Below are 24828 nucleotides of genomic sequence, written 5' to 3'. Positions count from 1 at the left end.
TTATAAAGAACTAATAGATACATTTTATGGAATAAAAGAAAGCAGCTTCTCCAACAGAAGGTTTAATCGAATTCAGTGGGTTAAATCCTACAACTGCCACATTATACTAAAAGCCTCTTTTAGAATGAAATCTAATACACTGGTGTTTTGACCACAAGAGATTAACTTGTTCTTCTAAATGGGTTCCAACCTTACCTCCATCATCAAAAAGCCACCAGACATCAATAGTACTTTTGCCTTGCTTCTTATGGAATTGCACACTAGCATCCAATAGTCTTTGGTCAGCTGTGCTTAGAGAAATACATTGGCCTGTAAGTATAACAAAGTAGAATGAAAAGTAAATTAAAATTGAAGCATAAGTATACATGTTTTTTCTTTTATTATAAAGATTATACCCTCTTCTTTGAGGAATAGGAATTCATTACATTTACACAAATCGGAATGTGTAAATACAAATAAATTAGAAAGCCTTAAAATACTGCTGGTTACTATTGCTTGAGGACAGCCATGATAGAGATATATTACTAGTTGTATTTAAGGAGCATATACAGCAATAATAAAATGCTCTAATGTGCTACAACATTTTACTATTGCTTCACAGAGCTATGAGTTTAACACTGGCAAAGTTAGCTCCAACTAAACACCTGCTAACTGGAGGCTATGCACATATGCTGCTCCTAATAGACTCAGTGTCTGTGTGCAGTTCCAGACCAGTAATGCATTGCTGATCTGAAGCTACTTTGACCTCTGCAAAAGGATTAAAGACAAAGTTCTGTTCTAGCAATAGTGCAAACAGAAAATGCCCCACCACATTAACACATGTTCTGACTGTTCCTTTAATGTTCATATTCCCTCATAATAAAGAAGCAATAGCTGGAAGAAAGGTACAGAGGCAACACACAGATATATTGTATTTTACAATTTGTTTTCAAATACCGAATCAAGTTCAAGTAGTAATATGATGTGTAAGTGGGATATTACAAACCCAAATCTGAATATGCAGCGCTTTTATAAAAGTGGGTCCATTAATGACAAAGTCACTGAAATGGTAAACAAATACTTTTATATTTAGCTTGTATGTAAGGTATTCTGAAGAATAGGAGCAGGGTAAAGAGTAAACGTTTTATCCCTCATTTATTGCAGTCTCAATCTACAGGGTAGATCTGGTGGTTTACTGGTGTAATATTCCTAATCTTGTATCATCCTGAAAATGATCTTGAGTTCAGGTTAAGAAGTTCAGATTCAGAACAAGGAGAGAAAGTCAGTCCTATTAGGTTGGGATGAAACTAATTCTGTACCACATTCTTCCTCTAGGGTTTTTTTCTTCTGAACTCTCAAAATTGATTTTTGTATCATTGTTTCTATGAATTGTGTGTGGATTTTTATATGATATATGATATTTTTATTTATGAAGTAAAGCAATTGCAGTTTTAAGTTTTGTTATACTCCCCCTTACTTCATTCACACTTAAAGGGATAGTAAACACACATTTCCTTTTCATGTTTCGGATAGAGCATGCAATTTTAAGCAACTTTCTAATTTACTCCTATTATCAATTTTTCTTCAGTCTCTTGCTATATTTATTTGAAAAGTAGGAATGTAAGCTAATGAGCCAGCCCATTTTTGGTTTCAGCACCCTGGCTAGCGCTTGTGATTGGTGGCTACATTTAGCAAACAAATAAGCAAGTGCAACCCTGGTTCTCAACAAAAAATGGGCCGTCTCATATACCAAGATAGAGAGAATGAAAAAAATTTGATAATAGGAGTAAATTAGAAAGTTGCTCAAAATCGCATGCTCTATCTGAATCTTGAAATAAAAATATTGGGTTTATTATCCCTTTAAGCACAACTATTTTATATTTGTGCGCATACAATAATATTTTTCTTGTTTGTGGGTTTGTGCATTTTGCGCTGGTCTTAGTTTTACCTTATTGAAAAAATCCCCCCTTACCGTCCCAAAAATTCTTAGTTAAAAGAGTAGTCAACAATAGGGAAGAAAGCTTGGTGTGCATTGTGTAGGGACCTGAGCTAAACTATATGGAAGGTAAGGGAAGAATAATTTAGTTTTAATTTTTTTCTTGGCTCATCCTAGAGGCACTAAACAACAACGACATAACCAAGCAATACAATTCAAAGGTGAAAAGGAAAAAAAGCCTGTCCGGTAAGATTTACAACTGTTTTTCTCAAGCCTGGCTAACAGACATGGAGGCTTTAAAACAGAAAAAAAACAGTTGAAGGGGGAGATTATCGTGTACCCTGAAACAGAAACGTCTTGACATTAAACTCCATTTTTATACACAGGATCACAAAATATACCAGCATAATTCACACCAAATATTTTTCTCTCCAATTGTAAACTGCCATTGTTTACAAAACCAAGACTAAAAAGGTATCTGAATTTATTAGGACAGTGTTCTATAATCATTGTAGCTAATCACAATGTAACCTTTATTTGATTATAGCACAGATATGGAGCAGAAAATTTGCAAGAAAAAACAAACAAACGTGTATAGTAGAAGAATCCAGGGTTTTAAGATATGTCTTTCCATATAGAGATAAAATCAACATTGCATAGGCTGTCATGATTGAAGCAAGAGAAAGCAGATCTTTGCAAGCTTAAAGGGATACTAAACTCAAATTGTTTTATTTCAGGATTCAGATAGAGCATGTAATTTTAAGCAACTTTCTGACTTACTCCTATTATAACCTTTTCTTCGTTCTCTTGCTATATTTATTTGAAAACTATACCAGAATGTAAGCTATGGGGCCGGCCCATTTTTGTTTCAGCACCTGGGTTGCACTTGCTGACTGGTGGCTAAATGTAGTCAACAACCAGCAAACGCTATCCATGGTGCTGAAACAAAAATGGGCCGGCTCCTTAGCATAGATTCCTGCTTTTTCAAATAAAGATAGCAAGAGAATGACAAATTTTATAACAGGAGTAAATTAGAAAGTTGCTTAAAATGACATGCTCTGTCTGAGTCATGAAATAAAAACTTTGGGTTTAGTATCCCTTTAAAGAACACACACACACTAATATCTATCTACTATAATATATAATGAAATGTAAGCTACTGAGAATTAATGAAATAATAAAACACAAACACTTAAAAAGCAACAGAAAAGTGAAGCATAAAATGTTAAAAAATAAAATAAAATGATAAGCATGCCTTTTTTCAATAGTGGCTGTGTTGGTGTCTTGCCATCGTCTTCCTCATCTGGATTATGTTTAAAAAGAAAAATGAAAATGAAATGTTAATCTTGTATAGTTACATTACTCAACAAAATGTAGTTATAAAACAAACTGACAAAAATAAAATCTGATGAGAGACAACTGAATGTACAAGTGAAGAAGATAAAAATATCTAAAAATGAATGAAGTAAACAATACAGAATAGAGTTTTATTTTGTACTGAAGACCAGGACGCAAAGCATTATAAGTTCATAAAGGAAATCGAAATTTACAGCAATACATCCGACTGCATTAGAAGCATTTTTTGCACAGTATCAATATATAAAAAAATAAATAAAATAAATGCCTCTTTGATAATCAGTTATCAATCTTTTCTTATAGGGAAAGAATAATGGAACAAGCATGTTCTGTTCATTTCAATTTCCTATTTATGTCCCTTTAAGATAATGGGCCAGATTCTCTAAAGCTGTCTGCTTAGATGAGATTATCTAAAAGGATCCTTCAGTACTCTGAGATGCATGCAACTCAACAATTTACTTCTATTATCAAATTTGCTTTGTTCACTTAGTATCCTTTGTTGCAGAGCATATCTAGGTAGCCCCAGGAGCAGCAATGCACTTCTGTGAGCTAGCTGGTGACTGGTGGCAGCACCCATAATGTCATTGGCTCACCAGATGTGTCCAGCTAGCTCCCAATAGCACATTGCTGCGCATGAACATACAAAGAAAATGTAATAAGTAAGTAATAAGTAACTTGAAAGATTGTTTCAAATGGCATACTCTATCTGAACTATGAAAGTGACCTGCCCCTTTAACCTATCAATGTAGATATTAAATGGACACTGAACCCACATTTTTTCTTTTGTGATTCAGATAGAGCATGCAATTTTAAGCACTTTTCTAATTTACTACTTTTATCAATTTCTTTATTCTCTTGCTATCTTTATTTGAAAAAGAAGGCATCTAAGCTAAGGAGCCAGCCAATTTTTGGTTCAATACATGGACAGCACTTGTGGGTGAATTTAACAACCAATCAGCAAGAACAACCCAGGTTGTTCACCAAAAATGGGCCGGCATCTAAACTTACATTCTTGCTTTTCAAATAAAGATACCAAGAGAATGAAGAAAATTTGATAATAGGAGTAAAGCTGCTTAAAATTGCATGCTCTATCTGAATCACGAAAAGGAAATTTATGCTTACCTGATAAATTTATTTCTTCTACGATATGACGAGTCTACGGATTTAATCCTTACTTGTGGAAAAGAAAAGAAAAGCCAAAGGTGCAGAGGTGACTGAAGTTTAACTAAAATATAATATATACCTGTCTTAAAAAATGACAGGGTGGGCAGTGGACTCATATCGTAGAAGAAATAAATTTATCAGGTAAGCATATATTTCCTTTTCTTCTACAAGATATGACGAGTGTACGGATTTCATCCTTACTTGTGGGATACAATACAAAAGCTACAGGACACGAATGAAAGGGACCTAAACGGAAGGCCCCACTGCTTGAAGAACCTTTCTCCCAAAACCAGCCTCAGAAGAAGCAAAAGTTTCAAAGTTGTAAAATTTGGAAAAAGTGTGAAGAGAAGAACAAGATGCAGCCTTGCAAATCTGTTCAACAGAAGCATCGTCTTTAAATGCCCATGAGGAAGCCACAGCCCTAGTAGAATGAGCCGTAATTCTTTCAGGCGGCTGCTGTCCAGCAGTCTCATACGCCAGACGGATGATACTCTTCAGCCAAAAAGAAAGAGAGGTAGCCGTAGCTTTCTGACCCCTACGCTTTCCAGAAAAAACAATGAATAATGAAGATGATTGATGGAAATCCTTAGTCGCCTGCAAGTAAAACTTCAGGGCACGGACCACGTCCAAATTATGCAACATACGCTCCTTCTTAGAAGAAGGGTTAGGACATAATGAAGGAACAACAATTTCCTGATTAATATTCTTATTAGAAACAACCTACGGAAGGAAACCAGGTTTGGTACGTAAAACCACCTTATCAGAATGGAAGATAAGTTAAGGCAAATCACATTGTAACGCTGAAAGCTCTACGAGCAGAAGAAATAGCAACCAAAAATAAAACTTTCCAAGATAACAACTTATTATCTATGGAATGCATGGGTTCAAACGGAACCCTTTGAAGAACATTAAGAACTAAATTTAAACTCCAGGTTGGAGCAATTGGTGTAAAAACAGGCTTAATTCTGGTTAGAGCCTGACAAAAAGACTGAACGTCTGGAACATCTGCCAAACGTTTGTGTAGTAAAATTGACAAAGCAGAGATTTGTCCCTTTAAGGAACTCGCAGATAACCCTTTCTCCAATCCTTCTTGGAGAAAAGACAGAATCCTGGGAATCTTAACTCTACTCCATGAGTAACCTTTGGATTCACACCAAAAAAGATATTTACGCCAGATCTTAGGATAGATCTTTCTAGTGACAGGCTTACGTGCCTGAATCAAAGTATCAATGACCGAATCAGAGAACCCCCGCTTAGATAAAATCAAGCGTTCAATCTCCAAGTAGTCAGTTGCAGAGAAACTAGATTTGGGTGTTGGAAGGGTCCCTGAATGAGAAGGTCCTGCCTCAATGGAAGCTTCCACGGCGGCAGAGAGGACATGTCCACTAGATCGGCATACCAAGTCCTGCGAGGCCACACAGGCGCGATTAGAATGACTGAAGCCCTCTCCTGTTTGATCCAAGCAATCACCCGGGGCAGGAGAGAAAACGGTGGAAAAACATAAGCTAGGTTGAACGACCAAGGCACTGCCAAGGCATCTATCAGTTCGGCCTGAGGATCCCTTGACCTGGATCCGTATCTTGGAAGCTTGGCATTCTGACGAGATGCCATCAGATCCAACTCCGGTCTGACCCATCTGAGGATCAGAGTGGCAAAGACCTCCGGATGGAGTTTCCACTCCCACGGATGAAACGTCTGTCTGCTTAAAAAGTCTGCTTCCCAGTTGCCCACTCCTGGGATGTAGATTGCTGACAGATAACAAGAGTGGGCCTCCGCCCACCAAATTATCTTGGATACTTCTGTCATCGCTAAGGAACTCCTTGTTCCTCCCTGATGATTGATGTAAGCCACAGTCGTGATGTTGTCCGACTGAAAGCGAATGAATTTGGCCGAAGCCAACTGAGGCCACGTTTGAAGCGCATTGAATATTGTTCTCAATTCCAGAATATTGATTGGAAGAAGCGACTGAGTCCACACACCCTGAGCCTTCAGGGAATTCCAGACCGCACCCCAAACTAGAAGGCTGGCGTCCGTCGTCCATGAGGGTCTGCAGAAGCAAGTTCCTTGGGACAGATGATACTGAGACAACCACCAAAGAAGAGAGTCTCTTGTCTCCTGATCCAGATCTGAGGAGACTAATTTGCATAATCTCCATTCCACTGTCTGAGCATGCTCAGCTGTAGTGGTCTGAGGTGAAAACTAGCAAACTGAATGATGTCCATTGCCGCTACCATCAATCCAATTACCTCCATGCACTGGGCCACTGATGGCTGAGGATTGGACTGAAGGGCTCGGCATGTATTCAGAATCTTTAACTTTCTGACCTCTGTCAAGAAAATTTTCATGCATATGGAATCTATTAAAGAGTTCCCAGGAAGGGAACCTTGGTCTGTGGAATTAATGAACTCTTTTCTAGATTCACCTTCCACCCTTGAGTCCTCAGAAAGGACAGAACCATGTCTGTATGAGACTTTGTCAGATGGTAAGATGACGCCTGGATCAGAATATCGTCTAGATAAGGCGCCACTGCAATACCCCGCGGGGCCTGAGAACCGCCAGAAGGGAACCTAAAACATTTGTGAAGAACTGAAAATGTTTGTCCAGGAAGGCAAACCTTAGGAACTGATGATGATCCTTGTGGATAGGAATATGAAGGTATGCATCCTTCAAGTTCACGGTAGTCACTTGAAGGATGCATACCTTCAATGGCATCAATGGCAGAATTGTTTGAATAGTCTCCATTTTGAAAGATGGGACTCTGAGAAACTTGTTTAGACTCTTTAGATCTAAAATGAGTCGAAATGTGCCCTCTTTTTTGGGAACCACGAAAAGATTTGAGTAAAACCCCTGTCCCAGTCTTGGAGCGGGACGAATTACTCCAATAGTAGAGAGGTCTTTTACACAACGTAAGAACGCCTCTCTTTTTGTCTGGTCTGCAGACAATCGTGACTGAAGAAACCTCCCCCTTGCGACAGAACTTTTGAATTCCAGCTGATACCCTTGGGACACGATGTCCAGGGTCCAAGGATCCTGAACATCTCTTACCCAAGCCCGGGCAAAGAGAGAAAGTCTGCCCCCTACTAGATCCAGTCCCGGATCGGGGGCCGCCCCTTCATGCTGTTTTGGTAGTAGCAGCAGCAGGCTTCTTGAGTTGTTTACCCTTGTTCCAAGCCTGGTTGGGTCTCCAGACGGACTTGGCCTGAGCAAATTTCCGTTCCTGCTTGGCGGAAGAAGAGGAAGAAGAGGGGACTCCTTTAACGTTCCGAAAGGAAGGAAAATGATTCTGTTTACCCCTCAGTTTAGCAGTTCTATCCTGAGGTAGGAGATGACCCTTACCTCCCTTAATGTCAGAAATTATCTCTTTCAAGTCAGGCCCGAATAGGGTTTTCCCCTTGAAAGGAATATCCAAAAGCTTTGATTTAGATGACACATCAGCAGACCAAGATTTTAACCATAACGCTCTACGCGCTAAAATAGCAAATCCGGCATTCTTAGCCGCCAACTTGGCAATCTGAAAGGCGGCATCTGTAATAAAAGAATTAGCCAGCTTAAGAGCCTTAATTCTATCTAAAATATCCTCTAAAGGAGTCTCAGTCTTAAGAGACTCTTCTAAAGCATCAAACCAGAAGGCCGCCGCAGTGCTAACTGGTACAATGCAGGCCGTTGGTTGTAAGAGGAAACTCTGCTGAGTAAACAATTTCTTTAGAAGACCCTCCAATTTCTTATCCATAGGGTCTTTAAAAGCACAACTGTCCTCAATAGGAATAGTTGTACGCTTAGCCAGGGTAGATATAGCTCCCTCCACCTTAGGGACATTTTGCCAAGAGTCCCGAACAGTGTTAGATATGGGATACATCTTCTTGAAATTAGGAGAGGGTGAGAACGGGATACCCGGTCTGTCCCATTCCCTCTTAATAATCTCAGATTCTCTTAGGAACCGGAAAAACATCAGTGTAAGCAGGTACCTCTAAGTATTTGTCCATTTTACACAATTTCTCTGGTGGTACCACAATAGAGTCACAGTCATCCAGAGTCGCTAAAACCTCCCGAAGTAACAGGCAGAGGTGTTCAAGCTTAAATTTAAAAGGACATGACGTCCAAGTCCGTCTGAGGTAACGCACTTCCCGAATCGGAAAGTTCCACCTCAGACAGAAGTTCCCTGACCCCCAATTCAGATCCCTGTGAGGGTATATCGGAAATAGCTAACAAGGCATCAGAGGACTCAGCATTCACATTGACTTCTGTCCTACTGCGTTTGCCCTGTAACAATGGCAATTTAGATAATACCTCTGTAAGGGTAGTTGACATAACTGCAGTCATATCCTGCAGAGTAAATGAATTAGACGCGGTTGAAGAACCAGGCGTCGCTTGGGTGGGTGTTAAAGGTAGTGACGCTTGGGGAGAAGTTAGCGGTATACCCTGATTCTCCTCAGACTGAGAATCATCCTTAGACACATTTTCTTTACATAAAATCTATGTTTTACATTGTAAGGCCCTCTCAGTACACTAGGGACAAAAAGTCAGAGGGGGTTCCACAGTGGCATCTAAACACATAGAACAAGGAGTTTCCTCCTCAGTGTCAGACATATTAAACAGACTAGCAATATTAACAATAGTATTTCTTTGCTTAAAATATTGAGCTCTGAGTTCAAATTATAGGCAAAAATGTTATTGTAAAAAAAAAAAAAAAAACTGTACTGCGCCTTTAAATTTTAAAAGCGCAACTATTTTTTTACTAAGACCCGCATGGGTCGCAAGTAAAACAAACATGTTGACTGAAAAAAATAAAGCCATGTGCCCTCTTATATAGAATGAAACATCGTAACACTGTACTCCCTCAGGCCAGTACTAAAATTAACAGCCCTTAAATGGCCATTATACACTCATTTTTTCTTTGCATAAATGTTTTGTAGATGATCTATTTATATAGCCCATCAAGTTTTTTTTTTTTTTTTTTAAATGTATAGTTTTGCTTATTTTTAAATTTTAAAAAAGTTTTATGTGAATACCGTCAGCTACCTTCTCCAGCTTGCTCCTGTTTGTGTAAAGGGTCTTTTCATATGCAAAGGAAGGGGGAGGGGGAGTGTGTTATTTCCCACTTGCAGTGGGCTTTCCAACTACCTTTTCAACAGAGCTAAACTGTGAGCTTCTAAGAAAGTTTTTAAACAGTTTTATACTGGATTTTTATATTAGCATCTGTGCATCTTATTATTTATAGTAGTGTCTATTACACGCAATTATATGAAAATGTGTGTATACTGTCCCTTTAAGCAAAACCGCAGCTCCTAGCGTCCAGCCCTTGAATAAGCCTCAAAGATATATTTACATACTTTGGCAATCAGTATAAAGGGATTCCAGGTACACCATTTCCTTACATATAGTGCATACTGCTTACCCCTCCCCATATAGGGAAAAATGTCAGCCTTTTCTGATGCATCAAGTCTCCCCAGAAACAAAAGACTGAACATACCTCTAATACTGCTTGTAGCAAGACACCATTCTCCACACTGAAGATTTTTCTTACACTACCTTCATCTGCGCTGTGGGAACCATCATTGATCATAGATACTGTTTGCTAAGATCATCAACATCAGGGCAGAAAATAAGATGTCTCCACTCCTTTTGGGAAGTAATAGACTGATGATTTCTCCCTGAGTAAAATAGTACTCACTGGCACCATTTTAAAATAAAAAAACTTCTTGATTGAAGAATCTAAACTAACACTTCACTTTACCTCTTCCTATCACTAACACAGGCAAAGAGAATGACTAGAGGAGAAGGGAAGGGAGGAGCTATATATACTGCTCTGCTTTGGTGCTCTTTGCCACTTCCTGCTAGCAGGAGGTTAATATCCCACAAGGATGAAATCCGTGGACTCGTCATATCTTGTAGAATTAAGAAAAAGTTTGCGTTTAGCGTCCCTTAAAATGGAATATACAGGTGAAACTCGAAAAATTAGAATATTGTGCAAAAGTTCATTTATTTCACTAATGCAACTTAAAAGGTGAAACCAATATATGAGATAGAGTCTGCAGAAGGAAGCATGAAGTGCTCCAAAATCTCCTGGTAGATGGCTGATTTGACCCTGGACTTGATGAAGCACAGTGGACCAACACCAGCAGATGACATGGCTCCCCAAATCAACATAGACTGTGGAAACTTCACACTGGACTTCAAGCATCTTGCAGTGTGTGCCTCTCCATTCTTCCTTCATACTCTGGGTCCTTGGTTTCCAAATGAGATGCAAAATTTGCTTGCATCAGAAAAGAGGACTTTGGACCACTGAGCAACAGACCAGGTCTGTTTTTCTTTAGCCCAGGTAAGATACTTCTGGCGTTGTTTGTTGTTCAGGAGTGGCTTGACAAGAGGAATACGACATTTGAAGCCCATGTCCAGGATCCGTCTGTGTGTGGTGGCTCTTGATGCACTGACTCCAGCCTCAGTCCACTCCTTGTGAAAGTCCCCAACACTTTTGAATGGCCTTTTCCTGACAATCCTCTCCAGGCTGCGGTCATCCCTGCTGCTTGTGCACCTTTTTCTTCCACACTTTTCCCTTCCACATAATTTTCTATTAATGTGCTTTGATACAGCACTTTGGGAACATCCAGCTTCTTTTGTAATTACTTTTTGAGGCTTTCCCTCGTTATGTCAATGATGGTTTTCTGCACAACTGTCAGGTCAGCAGTCTTTCCCATGATTGCGATTCCTACTGAACCAGACTGAGAGACCATTTAAAAGGCTCAGGAACCCTTTGCAGGTGTTATGGCTTAATTAGCTGATTAGAGTGAAACACTTTGAGCCTAGAATATTGCACCTTTTCACAATATTCTAATTTTCTGAGATTGTGGATTTGGGGTTTTCATGAGCTGTAAGCCATAATCATCACAATTATGACAAATCACAGCTTGAACTATCTTGCTTTGCATGTAATGAGTCTCTCTCCTATATTAGTTTCACTTTTTAAGTTGCATTAGTGAAATAAATGAACTTTTGCACCATATTCTAATTTTTCGAGTTTCACCTGTAGAGCTCTGTGATTCAGACGGAATTGGATGCAATCCAAAAAGGCTATGTAAACCACAAATGACATGGTTAAACTGAAAATGTTTTGCTTAACTTATCAGAAATTAATAAAATGTCAATGAATAGGATAAATTCACGTCAAATGCAACAGAGATAGAAATTAACTACTTGCAAGTAGGCAGTAGCTGAGAAGCTACTGGTGATACAAAATGAATTTAGATCAAATCAAGTCAAGCCTTTGTAAATTATCTTTTATAAATTAAAAACATGAATAGAAAAACAAAATGTGACATCTAATTGGGTAATTGAAGAAAGTCAATTGTGCATTCATGAGTTTTCAACTAATTTTGGATAAATGTGGTTAAGGAAGATCACTCAGCATCAGGGGCACTTTCTAATGCCGACATGATCCTATCAGAAAAAATGGTAATACACCATAAATATGTAGCCAGTGGATATTTATTAGGCGTGAGAAACAAATGCCAAAGACATGTTTTTGTTTCTATATGGCAGGACAGAAGCAGTCGCTATCTTTTGTGCCGGATAACTATCTGGATTTGCACAAATATTTGTGTTTTGCACTTTTACACTAATAAATACAGCACAGAAAATAGCCAAATGCTGCTGGACAAGTACATTATCATTTAGTTTATTATAGAAAGATACACACATACTTCACTGCTTGTGCTATGTATGGTCACTATGCCATAAATATAAATAATATATATATATATATATATATATATACACACACACACACATACACACAGTATATATGTCTTTTACAGTGCTACATAAAATGTTAGTGCACCATAAGTAGTACAAATGGTAGGAATATTGTCTGTTCTGCATACCTAGAGTTGCTGCTACTTTCCAGACAATGCTCAGGTGCAGCTGGTAGAGATATTAGGTACATTCATGATACGTTACCTTTCCTCATCTTGTCACTGGAGTAAGATTTAGAAGATTCTGCTTCACCCTTTTTGCTGTAATCTACATTTACAATGATGTCTTTGGTTGCGGGCGATTTTTCTTGAGATGACAACAACTCCTCTGAGAACATAAGTATATTTTTTAAACATTAGTCCATTATGCTAAAGATATGCATTCTATATTTATTAACATACAGCACATGCATGCACTATTGATTGCATATAATAATGTTTAAACCCCAGCAAAGTTGTAAAACACAAAGTTTACTCCAGAGAAGCAATTCACTACTAAGAGCTAGCAAGCCAATCCTAAGAGACATACTGTATGTGTGCAGCCACCAATCACCAGCTACTTCCCAGCTCCTGAGCCTACCTAGGTATACTTTTTAACAAAGGATATAAGGAAACAAAGTACATTTAATAACATAGGTAAACTGAAAAAGTTTCTTAAAACTCCATGCTCTACCTGAACCACAAAAGTTTTGTTTCTTTTAAGTTTCATCCATTTAACACAGCATGCAACATGACTCATTATGATTAAGATTGAACATAACTGCTCTTTTATAAACTACATTGAATTTCTTAATTTTATTTTTGATTTATGTTATTTAATTTACGTCACCAAACCCTAACACTCTAAAATAAAACTTCCTGCTTCCACTCCATTGCTCTTTAAGCCACCCATCATGACGACTGCCAGGCCTTCTTTAGCTAAACGAGGTGACATTTAAGTGCTATTCATTGTACATTTGTCCCTGCAACCTTTGGTAAACCAGTGAATTATTTTGTACAACTAGACATAAAGCTCTGCTGTATAAAGCGAAATAACCAAATGTTGAAACACATGAAAATGTTAGCTGTAAAAAAGAAAATGTATGCTTACCTGATAAATTTGTTTCTTTTCAGACACGATGAGTCCACGGATCATCATCCTTACTTATGGGATATTCACCTCCTGGTCAGCAGGAGGCGGCAAAGAGCACCACAGCAGAGCTGTTAAATAGCTCCTCCCTTTCCTCCCACTCCAGTCAGTCGACCGAAGTTAGGAAGAGAAAGGAAAAGCCAAGGTGCAGAGGTGTCTGAAGTTTATAATAAAAAACAACCTGTCTAAAAGAACAGGGCGGGCCGTGGACTCCGTGTCTAAAAAGAAACAAATTTATCAGGTAAGCATATATGTTCTTTTCTTTTTAACCCTTTGGCTGCTAAGCCATTTCCCACCAGGGTGCTAATATTTTCTTTTGTTTTGTTTTTGAAAAAAAAATTGTAACTGAGATCTAGGCTTCTAAGCAGCATGCCCCCTCCTCCTATACTTAACATTGTTAAGTATAAATAAAGTTGCACGGTGACGTCATCACGTAATTGCGCGTGACGTCACCGCGCATCACGTGAAGCCCCGGCGATGCTTGTCACTCTACAGGCACGATCGCCGGGGTAGCAGCAGTAAGGAGCCCCCAGATCTCCCTCAAGGTGGGAGAGTGCTCATGACGGCTCTGAGCCGTCATTAGCACTCAAAGGGTTAAAGACATGATGAGTCCACGGATCATCATCCTTACTTATAGGATACAATTACGTTTTCCAGAGAAAATTACAAACAGAGAAGAAGACTGACGAAAGTCCTTAGTCGCTTGTAAGTAAAATTTTAAAGCACGGACTACGTCCAAATTGTGCAGAAGACGTTCTGAGAAGAAGGATTAGGACACAAGGAAGGAACAACAATCTCTTGATTAATGTTCCTGTCTGAAACAATCTTAGGAAGAAACCCTAGTTTAGTACGTAAAACTACCTTATCTGAATGAAAAATAAGGTAAGGCAAATTGTATTGCAACGCAGAGAGCTCAGACACTCTTCGAGCTGAAGAAATAGCAACAAGAAATAAAACTTTCCAAGATAACTTAATATCTACGGAATGCATAGGCTCAAATGGAGCCCCTTGAAGAACTTTGAGAACTAAATTCAGACTCCATGGAGGAGTAACTGGTTTGAACACAGGCCTGATCCTAACCAAGGCCTGACAAAAAGATTGTACATCTGGGACATATGCCAGACGTTTGTGTAACAAAATAGATAAAGGCAGAGATCTGACCCTTTAGGGAACTTGTCGATAAACCCTTCTCCAAACCTTTTTGGAGAAAAGAAAATTCTGGGAATCCTAACAACTCCATGAGTAGCCCTTGGATTCACACCAAATAGATATTTACGCCATATCTTATGGTAAATCTTTCTAGTTACAGGTTTATGCGCCTGAATCAAGGTCTCTATGACTGAATCAGAAAAACCCCGCTTGGATAGGATTAAGCATTCAATCTCCAAGCAGTCAGCTTCAGAGAAACTAGATTTGGGCGAAGGAAGGGCCCTTGAATGAGAAGGTCCTTCCTCAACGGAAGCCTCCAAGGTGGCAGGGATGACATGTACACCAGATCGGCATACCAAATCCTGCAAAGCCAAGCAGGGGCAATGAGGATCACCGATGCCTTCTGTTTGATTCGAGCAATGACCCGAGGAAGAAGTGCAAACGGGGGAAAAAGATATGCTAGGCTGAAGGACTGCCAGAGCATCTATTAGTTCCGCCTAGGGATCCCTGGACCTCGACCCGTATCTCGGGAACTTGGCATTCTGACGAGATGCCATGAGATCTAACTCCGGCCGACCCTATTTGAGAATCAGGTTGGAGAATACTTCCGGATGGAGTTCCCACTCTCCCGGATGAAAAGTCTGCCTGCTCAGAAAGTCCGCCTCCCAGTTGTCCACCCCTGGGATGTGGATCGCTGACACTCTCCCAGATGAAAAGTCTGCCTGCTCAGAAAGTCCGCCTCCCAGTTGTCCACCCATGGGATGTGGATCGCTGACAGATGGCAAGAATGGGCCTCCGCCCACCGGATTATCTTGGCTACCTCGGTCATCGCTAAGGAACTACTTGTTCCTCCCTGATGATTGATGTAAGCCACTGTCGTTATGTTGTCCGACTGGAATCTGATGAACTGGGCCGAAGCCAACTGAGGCCACGCCAGAAGAGCATTGAAGATCACTCTTAGTTCCAGGATGTTTATAGGAAGAACAGACTGTCTGAGTCCATACTCTCTGAGCATTTAGGGAACCCCAGACAGATCCCCATCCTAAAAGGCTGGCGTCTGTTGTCACAATCACCCAGGAAAGTCTGCGAAAACAGCTTCCCTGGGATAGATGATCCAGAGACAACCACCATTGAAAAAGAGTCCCTTGTCTCCTGTTCCAGGGTTATTCGAGGAGACAAATCTGCATAATCTCCATCCCACTGCCTGAGCATGTTTAACTGCAGAGGCCTGAGGTGAAACCGTGCAAACGGTATGATGTCCATTGCCACCACCATCAGTCAGATTACTTCCATGCACTGAGCCACTGACGTCCGAGGATTGGACTGAAGGGCTCGACAGGTATCTAGAATCTTCGATTTTCTGACCTCTGTCAGAAAAATCCTCAGATATAGAATCGATTAGAGTTCCCAAGAAAGTCACCCTTGTCTTCAGGATTAAGGAACTCTTTTCCAGATTTACCTTCCACCCGTGAGTTCTCAGGAAGGACAGCACAATGTCGGTATGGGACCATGCTTTTTGACAAGATGGCCCTGGATTAGTATTTCATCCAGATAAGGCGCCACCGCAATGCCCCGCGGTCTTAGAACAGCCAGCAGAGACCCCAGAACCTTTGTGAAAATTCTGGGTGCCATGGCCAGACCGAAAGGAAGAGCAACGAACTGAAAGTGTTTGTCCAGAAAGGCAAACCTTAGGAACTTGTGATGATCTCTGTGGATAGGAACATGAAGATATGCATCCTTTAAATCCACTGTCATAAATTGACCCTCCTGGATCAATGGAAGAATAGTACGAATAGTTTCCATCTTGAATGATGGAACTTTGAGAAACTTGTTTAGACCCTTGAGGTCTAGGATAGATCTGAAAGTTCCCGCCTTTTTGGGAACTACAAACAGATTTGAATAAAACCCCTGCCCGTGTTCCTGTACAGGAACAGGAAAAATTACTCCCAGGGAGGAGAGGTCTCTTACACAATTTTATCGGGTCTGCAGATAATCTTGAAAGAAGAAATCTTCCTCGGGGAGGAAAATTTTTGAACTCCAGTTTGTATCCCTGAGACACTATTTCTATAGCCCAGGGATCCTGAACGACCCGCACCCAAGCCTGAAAGAAGAAAGTCTGCCCTCTACCAGATCCGTCCGGTCCCGGATCGGCGGCAAGCCCTTCATGCCGACTTGGATTTAGCAGCAAGCTTCTTGGATTGTTTAACCTTGATCCAAGACTGGTTGGGTCTCCAAGTAGGCTTAGATTGTGAATAGTTTCCTTCCTGTTTAAAGGAGGAAGAGAAGGAAGGAATTGCCCTTGAAATTTTGAAAGGAACGAAAATTACTTTGTCGTCCTTTTTGTTTACTTCTCTTATCTTGAGCAAGGAGATGACCCTTACCTCCCGTGATATCCGAGATAATTTCCTTCAGGCTAGGTACAAACAAGGTCTTTCCCTTGTAAGGAATTGCTAGAAGCTTAGACTTAGATGATACGTCCACAGACCAAGGTTTTAACCATAAGGCTCTGTGGGTTAGAATAGAGAACCCTGAACTCTGAGCTGCCAATATAGTAATTTGCAGAGAAGCATCTGTAATAAAAGCATTGGCTAACTTCAGAGCTTTAATCCTATCTTGGATCTCCTCTAAAGAAGTCTCAGTCTTAAGAGACTCGGACAGAGCATCAAACCAATAAGCTGCCGCACTGGTGACAGTAGCAATGCACGCAGCCGGTTCCAACAGCAGACCTTGGTGAACAAAAATCTTTTTAAGTAGACCCTCCAACTTCTTGTCCATGGGGACTTTAAAAGCACAACTATCCTCAATAGGAATAGTAGTTCGCTTGGTCAAGGTGGAAATAGCATCTTCCACCTTAGGAACCGTTTGCCAAGCTTCCCTGACAGCGTCAGCTATAGGAAACATCTTTTTGAAAATAGGAGAAGGAGAGAAGGGATCCCGTTCCTTAGAAACAATCTCCGAAGCTCAATTAGGAACTGGAAAAACATCTGAGTAAGGAACTTCGAAATATCTGTCCAATTTACTCAATTTCGCAGGAGCGACCACTACTGTGGAATCAGAGTCGTCTAAAGTAACCAAAACCTCCCTGAGTAACAGACAGAGGTGTTCTAGTTTAAACCTGAAAGAGACAACCTCTGAATCAGTCAAATGGTAAGGAACTCCCCAAGTTGAAATTTCGCCTTCCGATAGAACCTCTATACCCACCATCTCAGTTCCTTGGGAGGGTACATCCGAGATTGCCAGCATAGCATCAGAAAGCTCACTAACCACATGGTTGTCTTTCCTCTTACATTTGCCTTGTAGCATAGGAAAAGCAGGCAAAGCATCAGAAATTGTGGAAGACATAAGTGCAGATATGTCCTTTAATGTAACTGCAGCAGGTGCTAGAGTAGAAGTACAGGGCACTGCTTGTGTGGGCGTTAAAGATTGGGACGCTTGGGGAGAAAGCTGTGGAATACTCTGAATCTCATCATTAGACTCCTGAGAAGCATCCGCTTTGAAAAATTTTGTTCATGAAAAATTTTCTCTCTATAGCTTAAAGCCCTCTCGATACATGAGGGACAAAAAGGAACTGGTGGTTCCACATTGGCATCCAAACACATGGCGCAATTAACATTTTGCACAGCTTCTAAATCCATATTAGAGAACAGACAATAATGTAATAAGCAAAAAGAAAGTAAAACATTTTTTATTACAAAAAATTGTTACTGAACTTTTTTACTGCATGTGAAAAAAAAAGTGTTGCAAAATGAAAAGACAAATTTTAAACAGAATACTTATAAATCCTGAATGTATAACAGGATACTGTGCCTTTAAATTCTAAATGCAAACTATTTTCCTGCTTTAAACAAAAAAACGTATCACTTATAAATAAAACGTTTTTAACCAACAGTCAGACACTTCTACGCCTCAGCAGCTCTGCAGTGGCATCTACCTGCCGACCGGTCTCACTGCAATGTGCCTGCGGTGCAGAAGATAAGGTCTCTAGAGCGCTAACAACCGCTTGCTTGTTCAGCCTGAAAAACCATGCGGTTCTAGAGCGATGTTAAAACGTCACTGTCCTGCTAGTCTGAGAGCAGTGTCGCCCCACAGTTAAACCGGAACGTCTCCAGATGCCAGACTAGATGAAACTGTGCAGCGCAATCCTTTAAGGACGTCTGAAGCACGCAAGATGCTAGCCCCGCCCATCGTGGGCGTTAACCTATACACAGCCCGACCGGCTTTATTTTCAATAAAAAAGAACAGATAGTGACAAGCTTTACTCCCAGCCCCAGTGCCTTACATAAGCGGCAATAAAAAAAAAAACCACCCTCCATACATAGAGAGCCTGATGTCCCATGTCAAAGGCTCCATTTGCCTTATATGTATTAAAGGTATCATTAAAGTGCCCACTTTCCTCTGAGTCTTGTAGTTATTTCCCAGAATAAAAAGTCGCACTTACCTTAATGCTGTCCGACAGCAGGACAGCCCAACAGGTTTAAGAGGCCCTCTCCCTCCTATAGCCCTGTGGAAAAATGATAAGACCTGAGTTAGTACTTGTTTAGGCCATCAGGATAAGGGCAGCATAAATGTATGGGAGGCGCAGTGAGAATTATGTTCTACCAGTTCCCATTACTCTAAAACCACCAAGAGCTCTACTGAAGAGACTGATATGGACTATGGCTACACCCTAGAATAAAGCAGCAGAATCTTGCACTACTTTAAAAATAATAAACTCTTGATTGAAGAATCTAATCTAACACCTCACTTTACCTCTTCCCATCACTAACGTAGGCAAAGAGAATGACTGGAGTGGGAGGGAAGGGAGGAGCTATTTAACAGCTCTGCTGTGGTGCTCTTTGTCTCCTCCTGCTGACCAGGAGGTGAATATCCCATAAGTAAGGATGTTGATCCGTGGACTCATCGTGTCTTTAAAAAGAAAGATCATTAGAAAATATCACCTGAACATCTCTATGTAAAAAAGGAAGATATTTTACCTCAAATTTCCTAAATATTCATACCCCACTGTAAAGAGACTTTAAGCAGCCATTTAGGATGCTTGTCCCAGGACAAGCTAGGGAGTGTGCATCTGTCATGTGCAGGCACAGTCATGTTATTTTCCTATTCAGTTTAAGTAAGTTTTATGAAATCTCTGCAAAGGAAAAGCATTACCTCAGCACTGTTGATGCGGATTTGCTATTTTTTGTTGTTGTTTTTTTATTCAACTTGCAGCTAAACAACAACAACAACTGAACTATAACTTTACACAGCACTTACTATGGTGAGCTGAAGAAATTGTGAGGTAAACTATATTCCTTTTTTACATAGAGTTGCTCAGGTGATATTTTCTCGTCAGTTTTTTACAGTTATACTGCATCGCTTTCAAGCGATTTAGCATATGAGTTTAATGTCCCTTTAACTGCATCAGATATACATACATGAGAAAAGGGCAATAATATGCTTCCTATTATAGAATATATTTTTTGTTATGCATTGCAGACCCTGCGGAACTATACCTTAAGAGAAAAAATCTTGCAACTTTACATCTATTAAAACTGGTGAATTCATAAAGATTTGTATGAAGCTGGTCTTATCAGCAAGTTTCAAGTCATTCCCAATAAAATCAATGCAGGAGCATCACTCTTGCATGCATTTGCCTCTCAGCGCTGCATTGTTAAGGATATCCCTAGAGCAGAAAAGACCTTCAACAACACCCCCCCCCCCCAAAAAAAAAAAAACTGTCCGCTAAGATATGCATAAAATACAACCTGGAAACTGCTAGAGAGAGAAACCAAAAGAAATATGAGCTCAGAAAATAGAGACATGACTGAGAAGCAAGATACTTCAGAGACAACTGAGTCTTTAAGAATTCTTCTATTTGCTGGGCCTAAGAGTAGGTGAAAAATCTCAGCCTGGAAAACCCATGATCAGCCCTTTAAAGGATTACTTTCTGTTATAATTTTTAAGCTAAACTACTAACATATTAAAGTTAATAAACATTAATTAAAACCTACTGACCTATATTTTCTCCAAAACGAAGTTTCATAACGTTCTAAAAGTTATATCTTTTATTCGCTGACGATGTCACGTTATCCTGCCCACTATTTTCAGCACTGCATGTTCAAAATACTTAAACCAATAACTTTGTGTTTAAAGCGCCATTTTGAAACCTAGGTATTGTAAACGGATTGGTACAGAGCAAAGGATACCCACGGAGTGGGTTTGGAAAACAATTACATTTGCAGACAAGATTTCTGATATACGGTAGAGATAGGTTAATGAAATGCTATTGATAAAAAGCGTATTTGGGGTAGTTAGTTAGTAACAGGCATAGAAAATATTTACTTACAGTGGCCATTTAAGACCGCTTTTGTTCTAGTTGGCTATACTTTGTTACCACAAAAAAATAAAAAAGTGTGAACACTTTACAGCTATAAACATTCACAAAAATACATTTTGCAGGACTGTATCCTATGTATTGCAGTTCTAATTAGTTTTTCTCTACATTAGTAACAGTTTGTGCTTGATGTGTAAGATACACAGCTATGGATGCAAATGGAAGGGAAACCAACAAAAGAAACTATGAAAAATATAGGAAAAGCAATTCTCTATGCATTCTCAACATGATCTCGCCTTTACAAGGAATTCCCTCAGCAATCTTACAGGCGTCTATAAATCTAGGCCTATGTGTACCAAACGGATGTCTAGCAAGTGTTACAGAGCATGAGCACTCATTCAAATGAAAGACTTAAAGAAGCAGAAAAGCAGACGCATGCTCTACTATTTGTTATGGGTGAACAGTTCAGTATATGACTGGTTACAGTGCCCACCAAAACAAAGTGAAAAATAGCTCCAGGCTACAGACTATTGAGCATAGAAGTTAATATGCACCCAGTGGGGTACTAAACTTCTATCTACAATGCAACTTAGAGAACATATAGAAAAGCAACAAAATCTCCATACAGGTAAGTAATTAGATGCAGTCCTTAGTGGTGGAGGATTGACACTATGCATAAGCCTTATAAAACAATTGAAAATGTATATGATATACATTAAAAGTTGAAGACAAACTCACAGAAGACAATGTTGATGTGTACAGAATTGTTTGTTGTGGAGACTATTTCATTGCCTGTTTTGCAGTGAGTACAGAAGAGAGTTTAGGAGTTTGGGGCGCAAATAAATGCTGCAACTTTTAAGAATGGTTTGAATGTGTTGCTATATGCATAAAAAATAATAATAAAACGGTGAAAAACGGTGAAAAACTAAAATAGGTTTATCTTTATTGGTACACTAGTTTAAATGTGTGTTCGATCAGTTCATTACAATGGTAGACAAATAGTTAAAAACATAATTTATGCTTACCTGATAAATTTATTTCTCTTGTGGTGTATCCAATCCACGGATCATCCATTACTTGTGGGATATTCTCCTTCCCAACAGGAAGTTGCAAGAGGATCACCCACAGCAGAGCTGCTATATAGCTCCTCCCCTAACTGCCATATCCAGTCATTCGACCGAAACTAGCCGAGAAAGGAGAAACCATAGGGTGCAGTGGTGACTGTAGTTTAAAATTTAGACCTGCCTTAAAAGGACAGGGCGGGCCGTGGACTGGATACACCACAAGAGAAATAAATTTATCAGGTAAGCATAAATTATGTTTTCTCTTGTTAGGTGTATCCAGTCCACGGATCATCCATTACTTGTGGGATACCAATACCAAAGCTAAAGTACACGGATGAAGGGAGGGACAAGGCAGGTACTTAAACGGAAGGGACCACTGCCTGTAGAACCTTTCTCCCAAAAATAGCCTCCGAAGAAGCAAAAGTATCAAATTTGTAAAATTTTGAAAAGGTATAAAGCGAAGACCAAGTCGCCGCTTTGCAAATCTGTTCAACAGAAGCCTCATTTTTAAACTTTTGATTGAAGAAAAAACTAACTATATTTTACCACTTTCCTCTAACTACCTCCAGCTATGTTGAGAGCTTGCAAGAGAATGACTGGATATGGCAGTTAGGGGAGGAGCTATATAGCAGCTCTGCTGTGGGTGATCCTCTTGCAACTTCCTGTTGGGAAGGAGAATATCCCACAAGTAATGGATGATCCGTGGACTGGATACACCTAACAAGAGAAAATATAATCCTTTATTTTATAATATAAGTTTCTCTATAAAAAGTTTATCGGAAATCTGTAAAAATTTTGTACAAAATCTGTAAAAATCTATTAAAATACATAAAGATACATAAAGATCATAGAGAGGTATAATGAAATTTCATATGAATGTAAGAAATATCATGTGAATGTAAGAAATATATAGGAGGGGTTTTTTATATAAGTATATCCTGTCTAGGTATGTAGGGAACCTAACTAAGAAAAGTACATATGCGTTGGAAAAATATTTTCCTAAAGATGTGGTCAATATAGATTTGCTAGTTATATGTGCAATACACCTAGTACATAAAAACCTAGTGTAGTGTAGCTAAACGTTCAATTCACAATTGTTACACGTCAGTAGGAATAATTTGTTAATATGCACTAAATTCTACACCTCGAGATATAAATACATATAGTAGATGTTCAGGGTTAAAAAGATATTAAAAAAAATGTTAAAAACAGTCACTGGAAGAAAAAGTCTCTGGAGGTGTGATTACTTAATTCTTATGCAAACTTAATTTTTATGCAGCAGAATACAGTCGGCCGACTGAAAAGGAAAGCTTTTCCAAACTAAAAAAACAATGGTAGTCGTTATTACGATTTAGTGAGTCTATTAATTTATTGCTATTTGTGATCAATAGTCTGATGTACGTTGCCCGGGTTGTTTTGTACGTTGCCAGAGCTCTACGGACTAGGAGCAAACAATAAATAGTAAGGAACGGGAGTTTTACTTACTTAAATGCTCCTAGCCGATTCTGGAGCCTGGATGTAGATATAGATGTTTCTTTGTATATTCTTCCGCTCAGTAGATGTTGCAGAAAGTAGCTTCTTTTTCAATGTCCTCAGATGTTTTGGCTTCGTCTTTGCTCACGGCACAGGTGTAGCAATATCCAATTCCTCAGGTCCGCTCACAGATAGCGGCTACTTTGTTGCATAATTGTGAGTGCTTATTTTGAAATCGCGGTCCTTTTCTTAAGAAAGTTCAAGCAGTTTATAACAGCAGTGTCTACAGCAGCGGAAATAAACTTTTCTTGTTAGCCAGGTTTCTCTAGTAAAGGATTCTGAATTATATACATACTTAATTAGATGGCTTCCAATAGTGGCCGCCCTTTTTGGAATAAACTTAATTCCTTTGTTTAGAATATTTTTACACTGGGAATCCTGTGTCAAAATCTCTAAATTTGTATATATAATATTTCTAATTATTACAAATTGATTACTGTATTGGGTTATAAATTTTATGTTGTCCAGGCTTTCTACCTTTTTTGTTGTTGTTTTTGTAATAGTTGGTTTTCGGGTTTGTCCTTCAGAACGAATGAAGTTGTGACAACACCTACCTTTTTAACCTATGCTGAAGGATGAAATCCGTGGACTCGTCATATCTTGTAACAGAAACTTAATTTTGCACTTAATTTAAACAACTTCTTTCCATATTGCACATACAGATGAATAACTAAGTGCCGCCGTATATGAGATGTGTTTATTGTCAATTTGCTGTGAAAGCCAAAAAAGTAGGGCAGGGGGCCGTCACATTCCTGCTATCCAAGTTCATTCACTTTAACCCAGATAATCCAACGTGGTTTAAATTGTTTTTAATTAAAAATGTTTATATAATGCCACCAGTGAAATCTGGATGTTTACAAAGAGAGGGAGACTCCTTAGAAACTGCATTATTTTCTGTAAGTTGCATAGGAATGTCATTTTTAAATCAAATTTTCTTTTATCTCTATGTAATTCTGAATTGTTTCCTGTACCGTTTGAAAGAGAGAAATTCAACACAACTGCCAAGCAGAGTATAAAATCTAGACGCAGACACTAACCACCAGGAAATTCCATTTGTCTGGACCATAACTCAAGTAATAAGAAATGTAACCAACGGTATTAACATTATTGTGCACATTTTTAGGTCTACCTAACACATTGATTCAGATTGTAACAGAACATAAAAATATTGTTAATAGAATGATCACATATTTAGTCTTTACTTTGTTTATGGGTCATATATATTTAGATAGACAGTACGGACAGAAAAACCATCCCATTATAATGTGATATTGTACAAACAAATCTATGATGCATATACAAATGCCTACAACTTTATTGTTATGTACAGTCAAGCCTCTACAAATATGACAAGAATGGATTGAGAAAAAAAAAAAAACAACAACCCCAATACTAATACATTTTAAAATATCATGTTTATGTATATAAAGGAAAAACAGTGTCCTTTAACCAAGAAA

At 39.1% G+C, this 24828-nt stretch overlaps 1 protein-coding gene across 2 annotated transcripts in view; it reads right to left on the bottom strand.

The window, feature by feature from the left end:
• Positions 1-24828, bottom strand: part of SLC12A2 (solute carrier family 12 member 2) — a 368917-nt gene that overhangs the window by 60022 nt on the left and 284067 nt on the right. For both annotated transcript variants that reach the window (XM_053701642.1, XM_053701641.1), the window contains 3 exons: positions 12389-12511; positions 3171-3218; positions 196-309 (listed from right to left, as the gene is read on the bottom strand). In XM_053701642.1, coding sequence (XP_053557617.1) covers positions 196-309; positions 3171-3218; positions 12389-12511 — 285 coding nt within the window. The remainder of the gene's footprint in view (positions 1-195; positions 310-3170; positions 3219-12388; positions 12512-24828) is intronic.

The sequence above is a fragment of the Bombina bombina genome, chromosome 2 (assembly GCF_027579735.1).
Source record: "Bombina bombina isolate aBomBom1 chromosome 2, aBomBom1.pri, whole genome shotgun sequence".
Classification (NCBI taxonomy): domain Eukaryota; kingdom Metazoa; phylum Chordata; class Amphibia; order Anura; family Bombinatoridae; genus Bombina; species Bombina bombina.
This window is presented reverse-complemented; position numbering and strand designations above follow the sequence as displayed.